Source organism: Kogia breviceps, chromosome 17, assembly GCF_026419965.1.
Source record: "Kogia breviceps isolate mKogBre1 chromosome 17, mKogBre1 haplotype 1, whole genome shotgun sequence".
Classification (NCBI taxonomy): domain Eukaryota; kingdom Metazoa; phylum Chordata; class Mammalia; order Artiodactyla; family Physeteridae; genus Kogia; species Kogia breviceps.
The window spans coordinates 38,581,744-38,598,246 of record NC_081326.1 but is presented as its reverse complement, the minus strand read 5'-3'; the positions used below and the strand labels follow the sequence as shown (position 1 = coordinate 38,598,246).

The 16,503-nt window shown below is 40.7% G+C and overlaps 1 protein-coding gene across 5 annotated transcripts in view; it reads right to left on the bottom strand.

Annotated features, from left to right (window-relative positions):
• The window catches only part of ESRP1 (epithelial splicing regulatory protein 1), a 61,717-nt gene that overhangs the window by 27,763 nt on the left and 17,451 nt on the right, over positions 1-16,503 (bottom strand). For 3 of the 5 annotated variants that reach the window (XM_067018157.1, XM_059042889.2, XM_059042894.2), the window contains exons 7-13: positions 14,880-14,990; positions 14,628-14,760; positions 14,476-14,518; positions 12,246-12,547; positions 8,678-8,896; positions 6,230-6,428; positions 2,270-2,438 (exon numbers count right to left, since the gene is read on the bottom strand). In XM_067018157.1, coding sequence (XP_066874258.1) covers positions 2,270-2,438; positions 6,230-6,428; positions 8,678-8,896; positions 12,246-12,547; positions 14,476-14,518; positions 14,628-14,760; positions 14,880-14,990 — 1,176 coding nt within the window. The remainder of the gene's footprint in view (positions 1-2,269; positions 2,439-6,229; positions 6,429-8,677; positions 8,897-12,245; positions 12,548-14,475; positions 14,519-14,627; positions 14,761-14,879; positions 14,991-16,503) is intronic. The other 2 variants (XM_067018158.1, XM_059042890.2) reach the window with 1 other exon arrangement.

Sequence of the window (16,503 nt, the reverse complement as noted above, 5' to 3'; positions counted from 1 at the left end):
TGACTATGACGGAAAACTATTTCTAAGAGATTCCTTCTTTTAACAGTGTCCAGATAGCAAGGCAATGGTGGAACTGGATACTTTGCAAGTGTATTATAGGCACAAGAAATTGCACCAGGCATCCAGTGGCATAAAGCATTCCACTCCTGACATTCTGATGGTGCAAGACAGGAAGACAGATCTTTCTTATAGCCAGAGCCACTACCAGCAAGTGACTGTCACAGGGTCTAGAGAAGGTGACAGATTGGGATTGGGCTGGGTGCTGACATAGTACTCAACCATGAGCAATTACTCATGCTTCCGAGCCCTTTCAAGCTTTCAAAAGATGGCCAGCTGATGATTATCATGGCTTTCTCCCTATTCTTCTTCCCCAGGAGAATAAAGAACATTTTCAAGAAACAAAACAAAACAAACAAACAGAACATCTTCAATAGCATTAATGAATGTTTTTAAAATTCCTTAAAAAAACTAAACAAATTTAATTCATAGTGGCTACCAGCTTCACTGCTACCAAGATTCCAAAGTTCTTGCTCCCTACTGGGAAACTGCAGATGGAGAGGGAATAAAAAATACAGTGTGACAGGGAATGCCCTGGCGGTCCAGTGGTTAAGACCCCGCACCTCCACTGCAGGGAGCCTGGGTTAGATGCCTGGTCGGGGAAGTAAGATCCTGCAAGTCACGTACCAAGGCCAAAAAAAACAACACAGAGATCAGATAGGTAAGTTCCAGGCCACTTATCAAAAACCTCACATAGGGCTTCCCTGGTGGCGCAGTGGTTGAGAATCCACCTGCTGACGCAGGGGATACGGGTTCGTGCCCCGGTCCGGGAAGATCCCACATGCTGCGGAGCAGCTGGGCCCGTGGGCCATGGCCGCTGAGCTTGTGCGTCCAGAGCCTGTGCCCCGCAACGGGAGAGGCCATGACAGTGAGAGGCCCGTGTAGTACAAAAAAGAAAAACAAACAACTCACATACACATTTGGTGGATGTACTCAAAACATTTATTTTAAATAGCTTGAGAAGGAAAAAACAAGGCCTGGTATACTTTAAAATTTTTTGAGCAATATTGGTTGTGCCAAAGTAAAATATTATTTTAATAAAGTGAACTGGTTAGTAGCTAAACACAGACTTTTTTTTTTTTTGGCTTTGCAGCATGTGGATCTTCCCCAACCAGGGATCGAACCTGGGCCCCCCTCCAGTAGAGGTGTGGAGTCCTAACCAATGGACCGCCAGGGAAGTCCAAACAAAGACTTTAAAAAAAATTTTTTTTTCTTTGAAAAGAAAATTGAGAACAAGAGGTTATTATATATCCAAGTTAGAATCACAGGCAATCAGACCTGGGGGTGACTCCAAAAGCTTGGCTGATCTCATCATTTTAACAACCAGAAAGGTCAAGGGAATTGCCTCAGGTAGAAGAACAGACGAGACCAAAACTCCGGCCTCCCAATTTCCAGAGTGACAAATTTCTCTCCATTGTATCTTGTTGCCTCCAAGAAATTGAGGACAACTAAAAATAATCAGATTTAAAATATGTTGATTCTAATAAAGTACTGAATGATCTCATTCTGAACTTGTTAGTAAAGATTTAGAGGGGAAAGAATACAAGCCCTATAAAATTTAAAACAACAGTTTTTATTTATTTTGGGTTGACGTGAATTCATGCTACTTAAAAATATAATTCTCAGGGCTTCCCTGGTGGCGCAGTGGTTGAGAATCCGCCTGCCGATGCAGGAGGCACGGGTTCGTGCCCTGGTCCAGGAAGATCCCACATGCCGCACAGCGGCTGGGCCCGTGAGCCACGGCCGCTGAGCCTCTGCATCCGGAGCCTGTGCTCCGCAACGGGAGAGATCACAACAGTGAGAGGCCCACGTACCACAAAAAAAAAAAAAAAAAAAAAAAAATATATATATATATATATAAATAAAATTCTCCTCACCATGGATTTTTTCCCGTTTTGTATTTCATTCACATGATACTGCCACCCTATTACAATGATTATTGTGCTATTCACTAACAACCGTAAAATTGAAGGAAAAATGGAAAGTTGTATACACACATAACCTAAAATATCATGCTGTCAATAGATGGTTAAAAAATAAACATTTTGGTTTGTCTTGAAACAACCTTCTTGGTCAGAGATATGACCAGAAACTATTGCCGGTCATGCTAACCTTCAACGTGGCAGACAACATTCTTTTGTGAACTCAGGCAGCGGCTATTAAAGGAGTCCTTTGTTTCTGTTCCTCATTTCCACTTCCATCAGAGCCTTACCTGGGATAGTATGCTGTGTAGTTCATGAAGAGCTGGGTGCCCGCTGGGTAGTATGCCGTGGAGGGCTGCAGTGCTCGTGGATTCAAGAGCACAGAGGGCTGATAAATGGCAGCTTCAGGAGGAATAACTGCTGCAGGAGCTGGAAATGTGTAGGAGGGAGGAGACAGACCTAAATAAGCAAAGAGAGAAACCTTGAGATATATTTGTAGTAGTTGACACACGTGCTAGCACTAAAGCTACAAGGTCGCTGTTCCATATATACATTTGAAAGAAAGAGACCAGTTCTGTATACCATCCCAAGCAATCTTCCTTTTGGTTATATAGATAACACCTAGAAGCAATCTCAAATCTCACACACTCCATCAACCTAAAGAACGGTTCTTAGTCTGAAATTTGGAAAAACCAGTATCAAGTGGACTTTCAAGTCTTCGCAACCATTTCATGACACGTGATTTTTTTCCCTCCACTTCTAAGTGCCAGTTACCACAAACTAACTCTTTGAGGAAAGAAACATGGGACAGGGCTTCCCTAGTGGCGCAGTGGTTGAGAGTCCACCTGTCAATGCAGGGGACACGGGTTCCTGCCCCAGTCCGGGAGGATCCCACGTGCCGCAGAGCAGCTGGGCCCGTGAGCCATGGCTGCTGAGCCTGCGCGTCCAGAGCCTGTGCTCCGCAACGGGAGAGGCCACAACAGTGAGACAGTGAGAGGCCCGCATACCGCAAAAAAAAAAAAAAAAAAAAAAAAAAAGAAAAAGAAAAAAAGAAACATGGGACAGACTGACATTTACTGTGACTTCAAACCAAAAGCTGGGTTTTTTTCCCCTTTGAGCACTATGCTGGCTAGTTCATATTGTTAGCTACTCTATAGTACAACATGAAGACAGTTATGATAAAACACTATTCACCAGGACCATGTATTATGCCAAAGCATCAACTGTGCCAGAGTAAACTGACCTAAAAGGAGTAGATTAACTCTGGATCATGTACACTTCAAGGCAACCCAGAAGATGGGTTTTGGATGCTAATCTACATCTTCAGACCAGTCTAAACAATAAAAAAATCCTACCCTGAAGAAATATATGTGCAAGTCTTCCTGAGAGTCAGTTGATGAAAATCTGATTCAGATTAAATAGAAAATAGGTTGGAATTCCTTTGTCTTCTGGTTATGCAACATCTTCAAGGCCCAGTAACTCACTTAAGTCAGACCACTTGCTGGTCACTAGCTTTAAAGTGTAGGATGAACACAACTTTCCAAGCCATCGGCACCCAACAGAAGAGACAACTGAGAGGTTGCCTGAATTTGGAATTCCTGACTTTAATTTTCAAACCTAGAACCACCTAATATATGCTGCAAATAGCTGAAGCCCACTGGATAATTTTCACAGGAAAATCTCTACTGTCTTTTGTTCTTCTTGTGAGTTTCTATATGTCTATGGAGATGAGCGAGTCAGCTGAATATGGGTACATAAACCCAAGACCTGGGAATTCCCTGGCGGCCTAGTGAGTGGTTAGGATTCCAGGGCTTTCACTGCTGTGGCCCAGGTTCAATGCCTGTCAGGGAACTGCAGTCCTGAAAGCTGCACGGCACAGCCAAAAAAAAAAAAAAAACAAAAACAACCAAAAACAGACAAACAAAAAACCCCAAGACCGGGCTTCCCTGGTGGCGCAGTGATGGAGAGTCCGCCTGCCGATGCCGGGGACACGGGTTCGTGCCCCGGTTGTCCGGGAAGATCCCACATGCCGCAGAGCGGCTGCGCCCGTGAGCCATGGCCGCTGAGCCTGTGCTCCGCAACGGGAGAGGCCACAACAGTGAGAGGCCCGCGTACGGGGGGAAAAAAAAAAAAACCCAAGACCAACATACTGATTTCATATTCAATTTTTGGGTACCTCCTTCATACCCATCAAAAATTGCTACATGGTAGATACCTAATGTAGATAATTTTAAAATTATGATCCCTGGCCTAAAAGAGTCCACAAAAAGGGCAAACAGAACAAACCAAGGCACACAAGTCATAAAGAGATTGTCACCTAAAGCGAGTTGGCAGGAAAAAAACAGTCCAGTAGAACAAGCATATTAGCATGCATAAATTAGAATTCTGATTTCTTAATGAGTGAACTCTTCCACTAAATTGACAAATGGGCAAATTTTAAATAAAATTTTTAGGAAGTATTAAAAGATATGGAAATATATTTTATGTAAAAATGCATTTCGATTTTTTTAAAAATTCTTTTTTGTGGCCGCGCATTGTGCAGCATGCGAGATCTTACTTCCACAACGAGGGACTGAAACCGTGGCCCCTGCAGTGGAAGTGCAGAGTCTTAACCACTGGTCCGCCAGGGAAATTATTATTATCTTAGGGCTTGTGAGGGGGAAAAGGGAAGAAGTAAGTCTTACGAAGTCTGTAATGACGACTTTTCCACCAGAAAGAGAGGAGTAAAAGGATATCACAGCAAAAGAATTTGGGTTATACATGATGGAGAAATTCCCTTATCTCATAACGCTTGACAGATTATCAGTAAGGGAAATTGTAAAAGTTACTGATATTATCAGTGGTTTATGAACAGGAAACCTACAACTAAGATTACATTAAGATATCCACTTGGGCTTCCCTGGTGGTGCAGTGGTTGAGAGTCCGCCTGCCTATGCAGGGGACACAGGTTCGTGCCCCGGTCCTGGAAGATCCCATATGCCGCGGAGGGGCTGGGCCCGTGAGCCATGGCTGCTGAGCCTGCGCGTCCGGAGTCTGTGCTCCGCAACGGGAGAGGCCACAACAGTGAGAGGCTCACGTACCACAAAAAAAAAAAAAAAAATTAATCCACTTAAGCCCAATCATGAATTTTTAAAACTTGATACTCATTAATGATCAACTCTTAGATATCCACCAATAGCAAGCAGCAGATAAATGGAACATTAGCAGTTAGGAATTCCAAGGGAAATAAAGGATTAAGCCCTACTGAATGTCCTATGAATAATACTTTATCAAATAGGTTTATTGGTATAGATACCTCTTTATTAGAAAGTGACGTCTTAACACTCCCCATTTTATTGGAATCAAGCACATAATCCAGTTTACTTTCTCAGTTATCTTTGGACTGTATTCCAAGTGCTACTCTCTTTAAACATACCCAGCGGGCTTCCTAACAAGGTATGTCTTACTCAGAAGTGAAAACTTGGTCAGAAAATTCAAGTTTTAAACATCAGATCCCCAAATGTGCCTTAGTCACAAAGCAGAACTTGGCCTCCCGACTAAAGGGCTTATTCCTCTCAAACAGGATTCCAGATGGCGTACACCCAGGTGCCAATGAGCAACAGCATATGGCTTGGTATTAAGCACTGAACCTGCGATCCAATGGTAACGTTGGCTAATTTATTTACGCTTTTTTTTTTTTTTTTTAAACTAACTTGCTCATTCCAGATATCCTGGAGAGCAAGGGGGATGCTCTTCAGGTTATCCTTCCCCCCAAATACTTACTGCTCAAAAAATTAAAAATGCAAAACGGGCATCAACTCGCCCTTCTTTAAAAAAAAAAAAAAAAAAAAAAAAAAGCTTAATGTGTTGCAGGAAAAAAAAAAAAGGATCTGTCCACACTTATTTTACCTTTAAATGTTACATATTTAATATGTAATACTTATTACGTATTAAAATATCTACATAGCCAGGTTGTCTCCCAGAGTCAGTGCTTATCTTGAGCACACTAGGCTTCAGAAATCAAGTGCTTATCACTGGAAAAGCAAGAATATAATTTGAAAGGAGGTATTTGTAGAATCTCTAATTATGGGTGTCCACAACCAAGGTCTTAAATGATTACCAGATACTACCGATTTCAGATGGGAAAGCCTTATGTAACCACCTCACCTGCCTTAGAAAGAAAGAACCAGGGGCACAGAAAGTTATGAAAGCAGCTTAAGCACCTACCAGCATATAGCGTAGAATAGCGCCAAGACCCAAGAAAAACTTACATGGTAACTTACATGGCGGTGGGGATAAGCCATTTCGATTTAAAGTGCCCCCCATTAACACAAAGTTCATCTCCTCAGCTGAACACTGAAAGACTTCAACATATCTGTCCTTCATGGTTTTTTTATGACACTTCTGTGCAGCCATAAATGCTCTGTCCGCAGACTTCATCTGGATAAAGGCATCTCCTGATGGGCGTCCCTGAGCACGTGGGGGAAGAATAAAAACAAAAGGAGACTGTCTCCTTCAACAAGGAAGTGGTTGCTTACAAAACACGCACAGTGACAATCACCCATAGTACAGACGTTTTAGCCATAACATCTGGGTGACAGTATGATCTACTGAAATCAGACTTATGTTTCATCACCTAATCAACAGAATTGCCCACAAAACCTTGAAGAAATAGTTTTGAGAGCTCATCGCTGAATGTGATCCTTTTTGATTTTTATCAATTAGAATTAGATTTATGGACTTTTGAAAGCGTCTCCTTGTGACTGCAGTTTCAAAGTAGAGGCTTGTATACTGGGTTTTTCCTTTCTGAAAAATCCGATTAAATCTTACTCAACTGAGAAAAGCTAGTAACAGAACCAGTATTCGAGCTTTATGCATCCTCCTACATGAAACTGAACAAACCAGTGCTCTCTTTTGTCTTTCAGGTCTGTCTCTCACTGACCTGCAACATCCCTTCCCCTTCTCCCTGAAGCCTAGACTGGGATGTGGCTTGTGGATAGGGAAGGAGGAGGAACTGGGAGCTGCAAAGCACAGTGAAGGGAGGTGAGAGTTGTTACCATCAGCATTGCTTGGGAGTCCTCTCACCTCTTCCCCTGCACCTCTTGTTTTAAACCTTGGCCGACAGATGTTTATAGACATTTCCTCTGTTACTAATAGCTTGCTAAAAATCCTATTTAAAACAAAGCTGGTAGATTTCTGCTCCACAGAACCAGAATGCCTTAGTTTTATTTAGCATAGACATTTTTATGGGAGAGAAAAAAAGGCACAACCAGCTTTTAAGACTCCTTTTTTATTTTATGGATTTCTTTAAAGTCTCTAAGGGACTAGTTACTGCAAATTATTACCATGCAAGTTACCATAAGAGTTACCATACCAGGGAAGTTAAGGACACCAGGGAAACCCAGTCCAAGATGGAAAACTAACATCTTCAAGGCAGCTAAGAGCTTGTCCATCATCAAAGAAGCATTTCTCCCAAGTGTAGTCACAACAGGTCACAAGGGTCAATGAGAGGCAAATCTGTCTACTGTTGTTAATCATAGAGTAATAATAGCCCCTAGGTTATTAGAAGTGGTGACTCAGAGAGAACCTGAACAATTCCCTGGTGATGCTGAACTGTGGGGAATTCTATTCAAAACGAATCCCCTCAGTGAAGCATGCCGAGAGGATTCCTAGTCAGATAAAATGCTGCATAGCTTAATATTGACGTGAGAGTTAGAATGAGCATGTGCTGGTGTGGAACACCAAACAGGGGGCTCAGTGTTTTCTGATTCCTTGTACCCGGTGGCAGGCACTTTCCAGTGAGACAGGATTGTGGTTGTGAATGTGACCAAATCATCACATGAAAAGAGAAAGTGGGAAACCAGCAGTTAAGAAAAAATTGGCATATTTAATACAAACCTATATTCAGACTGTGATGCACAGGAAACATCTTATTTTCAAAAATTGATACAACTTTGCTTTTAATAAAGATTCCAAAATTTTAAGTAGAACTACGTGCTTTATGGGTTTTTAAAGCTCTGTCCTGCTTATGATGGCACAAAATATTGGCAAATTGCCCGGCAACTAATATAATTAATTTTATTTAAAAAATGAGAGATACCAATCCAGGAACTACTTTTAATACACTTAGAATATATATTGCATACGATAAGAATCTGATTAGATTTTGATAGAGGATTCTCAACAATTAATTCACGAATACATTTGAGCACCTTTTATGATCACATACTGTTCTAGGTGGTATAGATACAAGTTCTTTTTGAGTTTGCACTCTACCAAATGTAATTTGATATCTATTATTATATGTGAAATAAAATAAGTCATTTCTAAACAGTCTACGGATACAAAATACTGGGGAGCACAGACATGCTCGTTGGTTTATATATTGTCTATGATTGCTTTCACACTACAGCAGCAGAGCTGCAGACTTCAGTAAGTGCAACAGTAAAATGTTGTATTAGACTGGTAATGTATTTGCCTCCTACCCGATGCTATTGATAATTTGATGGATATATGTGATGATGGAATCAGGTGAATTTGAATTACCATACCAATGATAGCATTCTTCCTGGAGTTCATCTTAAAGACCCCTTGCATTTATAGTTAAATCTGTCCTTTAAGATTTACTATATAACTGATGAACGTTTGTTACCTTTTTATTGGAAGGGTGCATTTAATAAGAATAAGCAAATCAGTTTTCCAGTAAGTGACTTTCTTACCTGGTGATTCAATACCATGTGGACCCCATGAGTCCGAATATCGGTTGAAAATTCCCCCAGAAAGTCCAGGATATCCTCAATTGTGGCTGCATAGGGAAGACCTCGAAGGCGTATACAGTCTCTAATGTTTGTAGGGGGCACAAATTGCTGAGGTAGTACTGGAATAATGGGAGGGGTTGGAAGCGGAATGAGAGGGGCCGAGGAGAATCGATTCAGCACCTGTACTCAAAGCAAAATAGAAGTGGTTTAGAGCCCTGCTACTCCAATGTTGTCTGCAGACCAGTGCTGGCATCCCTGGAGAACTGCTAGAAATGCATAATCTCAGCTCCACCCTGACCCAGTCTATATGAATCTGCAGTTTAACAAGATCCCCAGGTGATCCACAAGCATGTTGAGAAGCACTCACGGAGAAAGTTGTTCAGCTGGGAAAGCATGATACCAACTTTTGTGAGATGCCTGCTGAGGTATACACCACACACAACACAATGTACTTAGATTAAGGACTTACCCACCTGGACAAATGTCCCACTATCTGCCTTGAGACAAGTATCCTTAAAGTCTGTTGCTTTTATAAGAATCGGGACATATTGTTAAAATGTGGACTTATGTACAACCTATTAGATTTCATTTCACTAGTGTTTCTCTCAATATTGTCTTCACATTCCACCTCCAAACTCAAGAAATATAAAATGACCCAGCAAAGGAATCACAGTCAAACAGTGACTGTATTATATTAAAATATGTCACATTTATAATAATGTATAAAGCAGAAGGCAGAATGGCTGGGTAACGTAAACCTGAAAAAAATCAATTAGTGAAAATAAAAATAATCATGTGAATTTCAGACAGTGGCAAAACAGGGGATCTTGACTTTTTTTTTTAATTTTTGGCCACACTGCACAGCATGTAGGATCTTAATTCCCCGACCAGGGATCGAACCCGTGCCTCCCTGCATTGGAAGGCAGAGTCTTAACCACTGGACTGCCAGGGAAGTCCCTTGACTACCTTTGAAATTCATGGAATACTGCTATCTTGAGAATGGATGTGAGGTCAGGTACATTTTGGAGAAAGAATTGCTCCCAGGCAAAACTCATGTTACAAGGCTGTTGTCTACTTTTGTCTTATTTTAGAATATGCCTACTAGGTGATAATACGAGGAGGTCCTTGTGCAAATGCCGTGTGTGGAATCCCCAGGATTTCTGAACCATTTACCACTGCAGCCTTTATCAGCTCATAACTAAGAATATAAGACAATCAATGAACTCCCCCCAAATTGCCCTAAATTTCCTCACTCACACCCTGTCCAGTTCCTATCTGAATAAGAGGTGACAACAATCAAAGAGTAAACACAACACAGCCAAAGAGAAAGCAAGACTTCAAGAAACTATACGAACAATTCAGACAGTACAAACATTAGGGGGAAGAACACAAATAGAAAATAAATGTTATAAACAAACTTGGGACAGGAAATGGTCTAGCACCTACAGTACCTGCCAAATACGAGATCAGTAAAAAGTTATTGAATGAAGTGATTATTATTAATGAAAAGAGGACAGTGCAAAGTCTATGACTACTTCAACACTTTTTAAATAAATTATTAGAGATGGGAGGCTGGAAAGCGAAAGTTCACCCACACTCAAAACCACCTATAGCTGAGTCAAACAGAGAAAGCATACTCTACAACCAAGCCAATTAATGTACAGTAGCTAAGGCTCTGGGGTAGTCCATTCTAGGGCATGATATCCATGAAACTGTTCTTCGAATTAAAGATCTAAAATAAAAATCTCATTTTCCCCCCTCTAGTTTGGGAAGGGTGCTTGAAGTCTTAAGCATGCTCAGCATATTTTAGAGATTCAGAATTTATGATACTCATTTTCAACAAAATACAGAATTGTTTAAACTACAAGTATGCTCATAGCTTAGGGTTCGACAGTACCAGTACAGGGACTTCCCTGGTGGTCCAGTGGTATAAAGAATCTGCCTTCCAATGCAGGAGACATGGGTTCCATACCTGGTCAGGGAACTAAGATCCCACACGCCGCAGGGCAATTAAGCTTGTGCGCCACAACTACTGAGCCCGTGTGCCACAAAATACAGAGCCCCACACACTCTGGAGCCTGCATGCCATAACTAGGGAGAGAAAACCTGCAAGCCACAACTACAGAGAAGCCCAAGCACTGCAACGAAGAGCCTGCGAGCCACAACGAAGATCCCGCAAGCCGCAATGAAGACCCGACGCAGCCGAAAAAGAAATAACAGAGTCAGTGTCTGAACTGCTTGCAAAGAAGACCAAAGGAATCATTGAAATGACTATGTTCTACTATGGAGCCAAGTAAAATAAGTTGAAGAGCCATGTGAAACAGTCTATGGGATCTCAGGTGCAAAGGTAATACTATCTGACCCTTGAAGAGAAATGTTCAGCTGGTAAGTCAAGAAGAATAGCTGAAAGGCTTGAGACCCTACAGATGGTTTTATGCTTGGATCGTAGTGCGTTTTCAGGAGCTGACTGTCCCATCTGTGCCTCAAAAACAGTGCTGAATTCTGAAAGGTAGTAACAGGACAAAAGGACAATTTGCACTGTCACCAGCAATATGGAACTGATCAAGCCTTTTGGGAAATAAATTTGGCAAAACATTAAAGCCTTAAAAGCTCACACCCTATATCCAGTTCTAAAGAAATCAATGAGATATTGACAGATAGGGACTTCCCTAGTGGCATAGTGGTTAAGAATCCGCCTGTCAATGCAGGGGACACAGTTTGATCCCTGGTCTGGGAAGATCTCACATGCCGCGGAGCAACTAAGCCCGTGCAGCACAACTACTGAGCCTGCTCTCTAGAGCCTGCGAACCACAACTAACGAAGCCTGCGCACTTAGAACCCGTGCTCCGCAACAAGAAGAGCCACCGCAATGAGAAGCCCACGCATTGCAATGAAGAGGAGTCCCTGCTCGCCACAATTAGAGACAGCCCTCGTGCAGCAACGAAGACCAACACAGCCAAAAATAAAAATTAATTTTAAAAAAGAAGAAATTGACAGATAAGCATGTTTACCTAGAAACTTCTTATGATAGAAAAAAACCCAACCCAAATGTACAACAGAATCAATCAATAAATTATATGCCCCTGTGAAACATAGTATTAACTTAAAGATTAAAATTTTCAGACATGAGTAAACTTTTGAAACCGAATACAAAAGTATATCTACAGCAATATTCCAGTTATATAAAAACATACTATTTTTTTCTGTGTGTATATTAACAGTAGCTATCATTTGGTTACAGAATAGATGTTTTTCATGCATTTATACTTTCTGTAATTTCCAAGTATTATTTTAACACAATGAATAATGTATTATTTTCAGAAATAAAGAATAGGAACGATATTCAATATCTTGTAATAACTTATAATGGTAAAGAATCTGAAAAAGTATATATGTGTGTATAACCGAATCATTGCTGTATACCTGAAACGTTGTAAATCAACTATACTTCAATTAAAAGAATAAATTAATTTTAAAAAAGAAACAGTAGAAATAACGCAAAGCCACCAACATGCTCTTTAAAACCAACCTGCTGAACTTCAGCTGCTGTGCTCCTGAAGAGTTCAATGTATCTTTTACCCAACAAGTCCTTATGCTTCCTCAATGCGTTCTGTGCATATTCCTCACAAGCAAAGAGGACAAAAGCATCCCCTGTTGGCCTACCATCTGGGTATGTAACAAAGAGGATGCCTTCCTTCCCCCCAGTGATGGGGCAATGCTGTCCAAAGAAGGCCACCACTTCATCAGCTGTGGCCGTGAATGGGAGCCCCCGCATGCGGACAATGACTTGGTTTTCCTTGGAGAGAAACTGGGCTACCTCATTGGATGTACCTAGGGAACACAAATATCAGGAAGCACAGGGAGAAATGGTTAAGACAGCAACTTTACCAAATGTTAAAAAGTAAAATTTTTGGCAATGTCTATAATTCATAAGTCCCACACTCCCATATGAATTCATAATGACATCCCAGGAATCAGAATTCTCTTCCCATAAATTTAAAACTTTCCCCCTACCATTTTCATAAAATACCGCTGTTAATATAGGAAGGTAGCCATACAGTTACATCACGGACCAACCACCATATTCTTCTCAAGGAGAGGCAACTAGTCATCATGGTGGTTAAGGGCACAGGCCCTAGAACTAGAAATGTCTGGGTGCAACTGTGGCTTTACCATTTACCAAGGTATGACCTCAGCCAAGTTTAACCTCTGTATCTCAGTCTCCTCATCTGTAAAATGGGAGTAAAATTACCTACCTCATAAATTATGAGAATAAGTTATTACATAGAAAGCTCTTTAGTGATTTTTGGTATTATTTTCCTGATTACTTTTTATTAAGAAATGTCCAAACATACTCGAGTAGAGAGAATAATGAATATACTTAGCAGCCAGTTTCAACATTTATCAACACTCTGCCAGACATAAAACATTTTGTACAGTGCTGCAGCAAATACTCAAATATACATCCTTTACTAGTAACATTTTCCCTAAGCGCAAATTCTTATCATACTGCCCATATCCCATGAAGTCCCAGGCACTGACGTGGACGTTATCTTTGCCATCTGCAATATCTGCCATGGAACCTCAGGACCACAGCACCTCCAAATATACTTTATCCCCAACCAATATAAAACAATGGAAACACTATTAACCTTGAAGCTCTGAATTGGGAAGCCTTGGTTTATCTCAAGAAAAAAAGTGCAAGAAATATACCAGCACATTGTATAAACAGGATATTGTTACTACAAGTTTTACAGTTGCAAAGATTTTTATCAGGACTATATAATGAAGGGATATAAATGTTCTCTGTATTTAAGTGAAAATCACCTTAGTATATTTCAGCAATAGGTGTCAAAAGCCCCTTAAAAGGTCCACCCACATTCTTTAAATTAGCTATCCTATTTTTAGAGATTTATCCTAACAAGTGGCACATAAGGAGACACAAAAATATTCACTGCAACATAGAGTGAAATGGAGGTAAGCTCTAAATGCCCAATAGGATTGTTTTTTAAAAAACTTATGGTACATAAAATACTGTACAGCATTTAACATTTAAGAAATTTGAGTAGCATAAGAAGATATTCATAATATACAAAAAGGAGAAAGGAAATTAAAACAATATGACCAGAAAAATAGAAACTTACAGAGTAGGTACACATATAGAAAAATATCTGTTGGACAAACCACAGTTAACATTTTTTATGCATGTTATTTTTAGGTTTTAAAGTTATGAATCACTCAAGAATTAGATAGTGACTTTATCTGTTCCCACTTCTTTCTGACCATATTACTACAAACACCATATATTCTAAAATACTAGAAGCCAGAATGCTACCATGTTCCTGGCCACTGATGAGTAAAGGAAGTTAAAAGAAAAAACTAGAAGCAGATATGCAACAATTCCAGATATTCTGATATGGCCATTTGAAAGTAGTTTTCAGACCATTTCATTTCTTTCATGAACTACTCTTTCCCTTTGTACACGACTTTATATGACCCTTTGACCTTTGTATAGCACTATTTTTGACGCCTATTTAACTACAGCTAGTTGACTCAAGCCTTAGGGCAAGTGTTACACATTACACTGACATTACTGGATAGTTCTTCCTCCTACTAAGAAAAAAAAGTCAACTTTTTATGTTTCATTGGGAATAAAATGACCCCATTTATCTACCATTCATGACCCTATTTATCTACCTCTGCTATATAAGTAAAATTTTAGATTCTTATTATAGCCACATTATATAAAAGGTACTCACCGCCAGCAATTTTAAGAAAATCTTCACCTGTTGCTTTGTAAACCTAAGAAAAGAAAGGGAAATTAAATACAGTTTCTGAGCCTTCTGATGTGGACACTCATGCGAGATGCCAGTGTTGTCAGGGTGTCACATGGCAGGTTGTGAGGACATACCTCAATGTACCGGGTCCCCATGTGATGTTTGTGCCTCTGGAGCGCTAGGTCTCTGTGCTCCTCACTCACAAACCTAACCAGAGCTTCTCCGTTCCTTCGACCCTGGGCATTCAGACAAAGTGCTGCACCTCCCCTTTGAAAATAACAGAACAGAAAGCAACAGGAAAAAAAACAAACAGTGAGGAGAAAATGACAGAAAATCTATTATCCCTTTGGGATTGTTAAATAAAATACAGATTAAGGAAAACCAACTTGGCAATGTTGAGTCCTTTGAAGAACCTTGCAATATCTTGATCGGAAGACTGCCACGGCAGACCTCGTGCCCTGACTACCGTGTTGTCATCAATAAGTTCCATCTTGCTGCTGCGGATTCAAGCAAAACGTCAGGTTGCATGATTAATGCTAGGCAGTCTGACCTATTACCCCCCTAAGACAACTGGCCTCTTTACACTTGAGGCAGTATTTATTTGGAGTTCAGATAGACTTGTAGTACTGCCCAACTTACTTCATAACCTCAAAAATTGTCTGGGCAGTTCAAAGTATTCTTTAGGTGGTTTACTATACAGAGGCCCATGACACTTCAGCACAGCTTGCTCACCCAGCAAACCACCTATCAGCTAAGTTGCTGCTTCCTTGTTCTCAAAAGAACACAGCAACAATTCATAGGAAGTAAAGTCCTCCCAATAGTCACACGGCCTGTTAAGTTCCTACAGCCCAGAAGGATAGGTTTAAATGCATTCTCTGATCTGGCTACTACACCAGTGGGGTTTAAATCCAGTTTGACAGCAAAACTTAGATCCACCTAAAGCTGGTAATTAACCCACATAGGTAATGTGTGCACATGGTCAGAAGTCTGCCATTAAAATATCTCCCCTATCAAACAGGGAGGCACCACAGAGAGTGTTTATGGAAATGCTTGGGAGTTCCCACACCTTCATGAGTCATTTGTAAATCACCTATTCTATATTTTGACACCTTCTGATGTTCTATTTCTCCCATATTTATATTTTCAGTACTCCTAGGACATTTCCTAATGAGTCACTTTCTCCACAACTAAATAGGCCTCAATATCTCTCTTATGGGCAAACATGTCAGAAGTTTCTGTTCACTTCAGGCACCAAGCAATCTCATGCAATTCACCACAGTGATTTACAAGCTTAAATAGGTCTATCTGTGATCACAGAGATACCACCATTTCATACTTCTCCCCAGTTATTTCCTTTGCTTTAAAGTAGAAGCTAATAGAACATACTTAAAATTATCTCAGTAAAAACCTTGTGAACTCTTTTAAAGCCTATGATTTTTTCCTTTGGAAGTTCTCCAGTGAGGATGGACAGTTCAGAGAGGCTAAAATCAGAATCGCAGACACAAACAACACAAACATATGATGTACCTAAAGTCATAGTAACTAAGGATACAAATATTTCATTAAATGTTAATCCCAACATCCAAACTTACTTTAAAATACAATCTTCTTTAACAAATGACCTAATATTTTAAAATGGATACCCAGGGCTTCCCTGGTGGCGCAGTGGTTGAGAGTCCGCCTGCCGATTTAGGGGACACGGGTTCGTGCCCCGGTCCGGGAAGATCCCACATGCCACGGAGCGGCTGGGCCCATGAGCCATGGCTACTGAGCTTGTGCTCCACAACGGGAGAGGCCACGGCAGTGAGAGGCCCATGTCCCGCAAAAAAAAACAACCCCAAAAAAACAAAAAAAACCCCGGATACCCAAAAGGTTTAGTAAAGTTACTAAAATATAACAGGAGTTAAATATCACAGTATGAATAAAAACACATTAAAAGGGTCAAATGGGGGTTTCCCTGGTGGCGCAGCGGTTGGGAGTTCGCCCGCCGATGCAGGGGACACAGGTTCG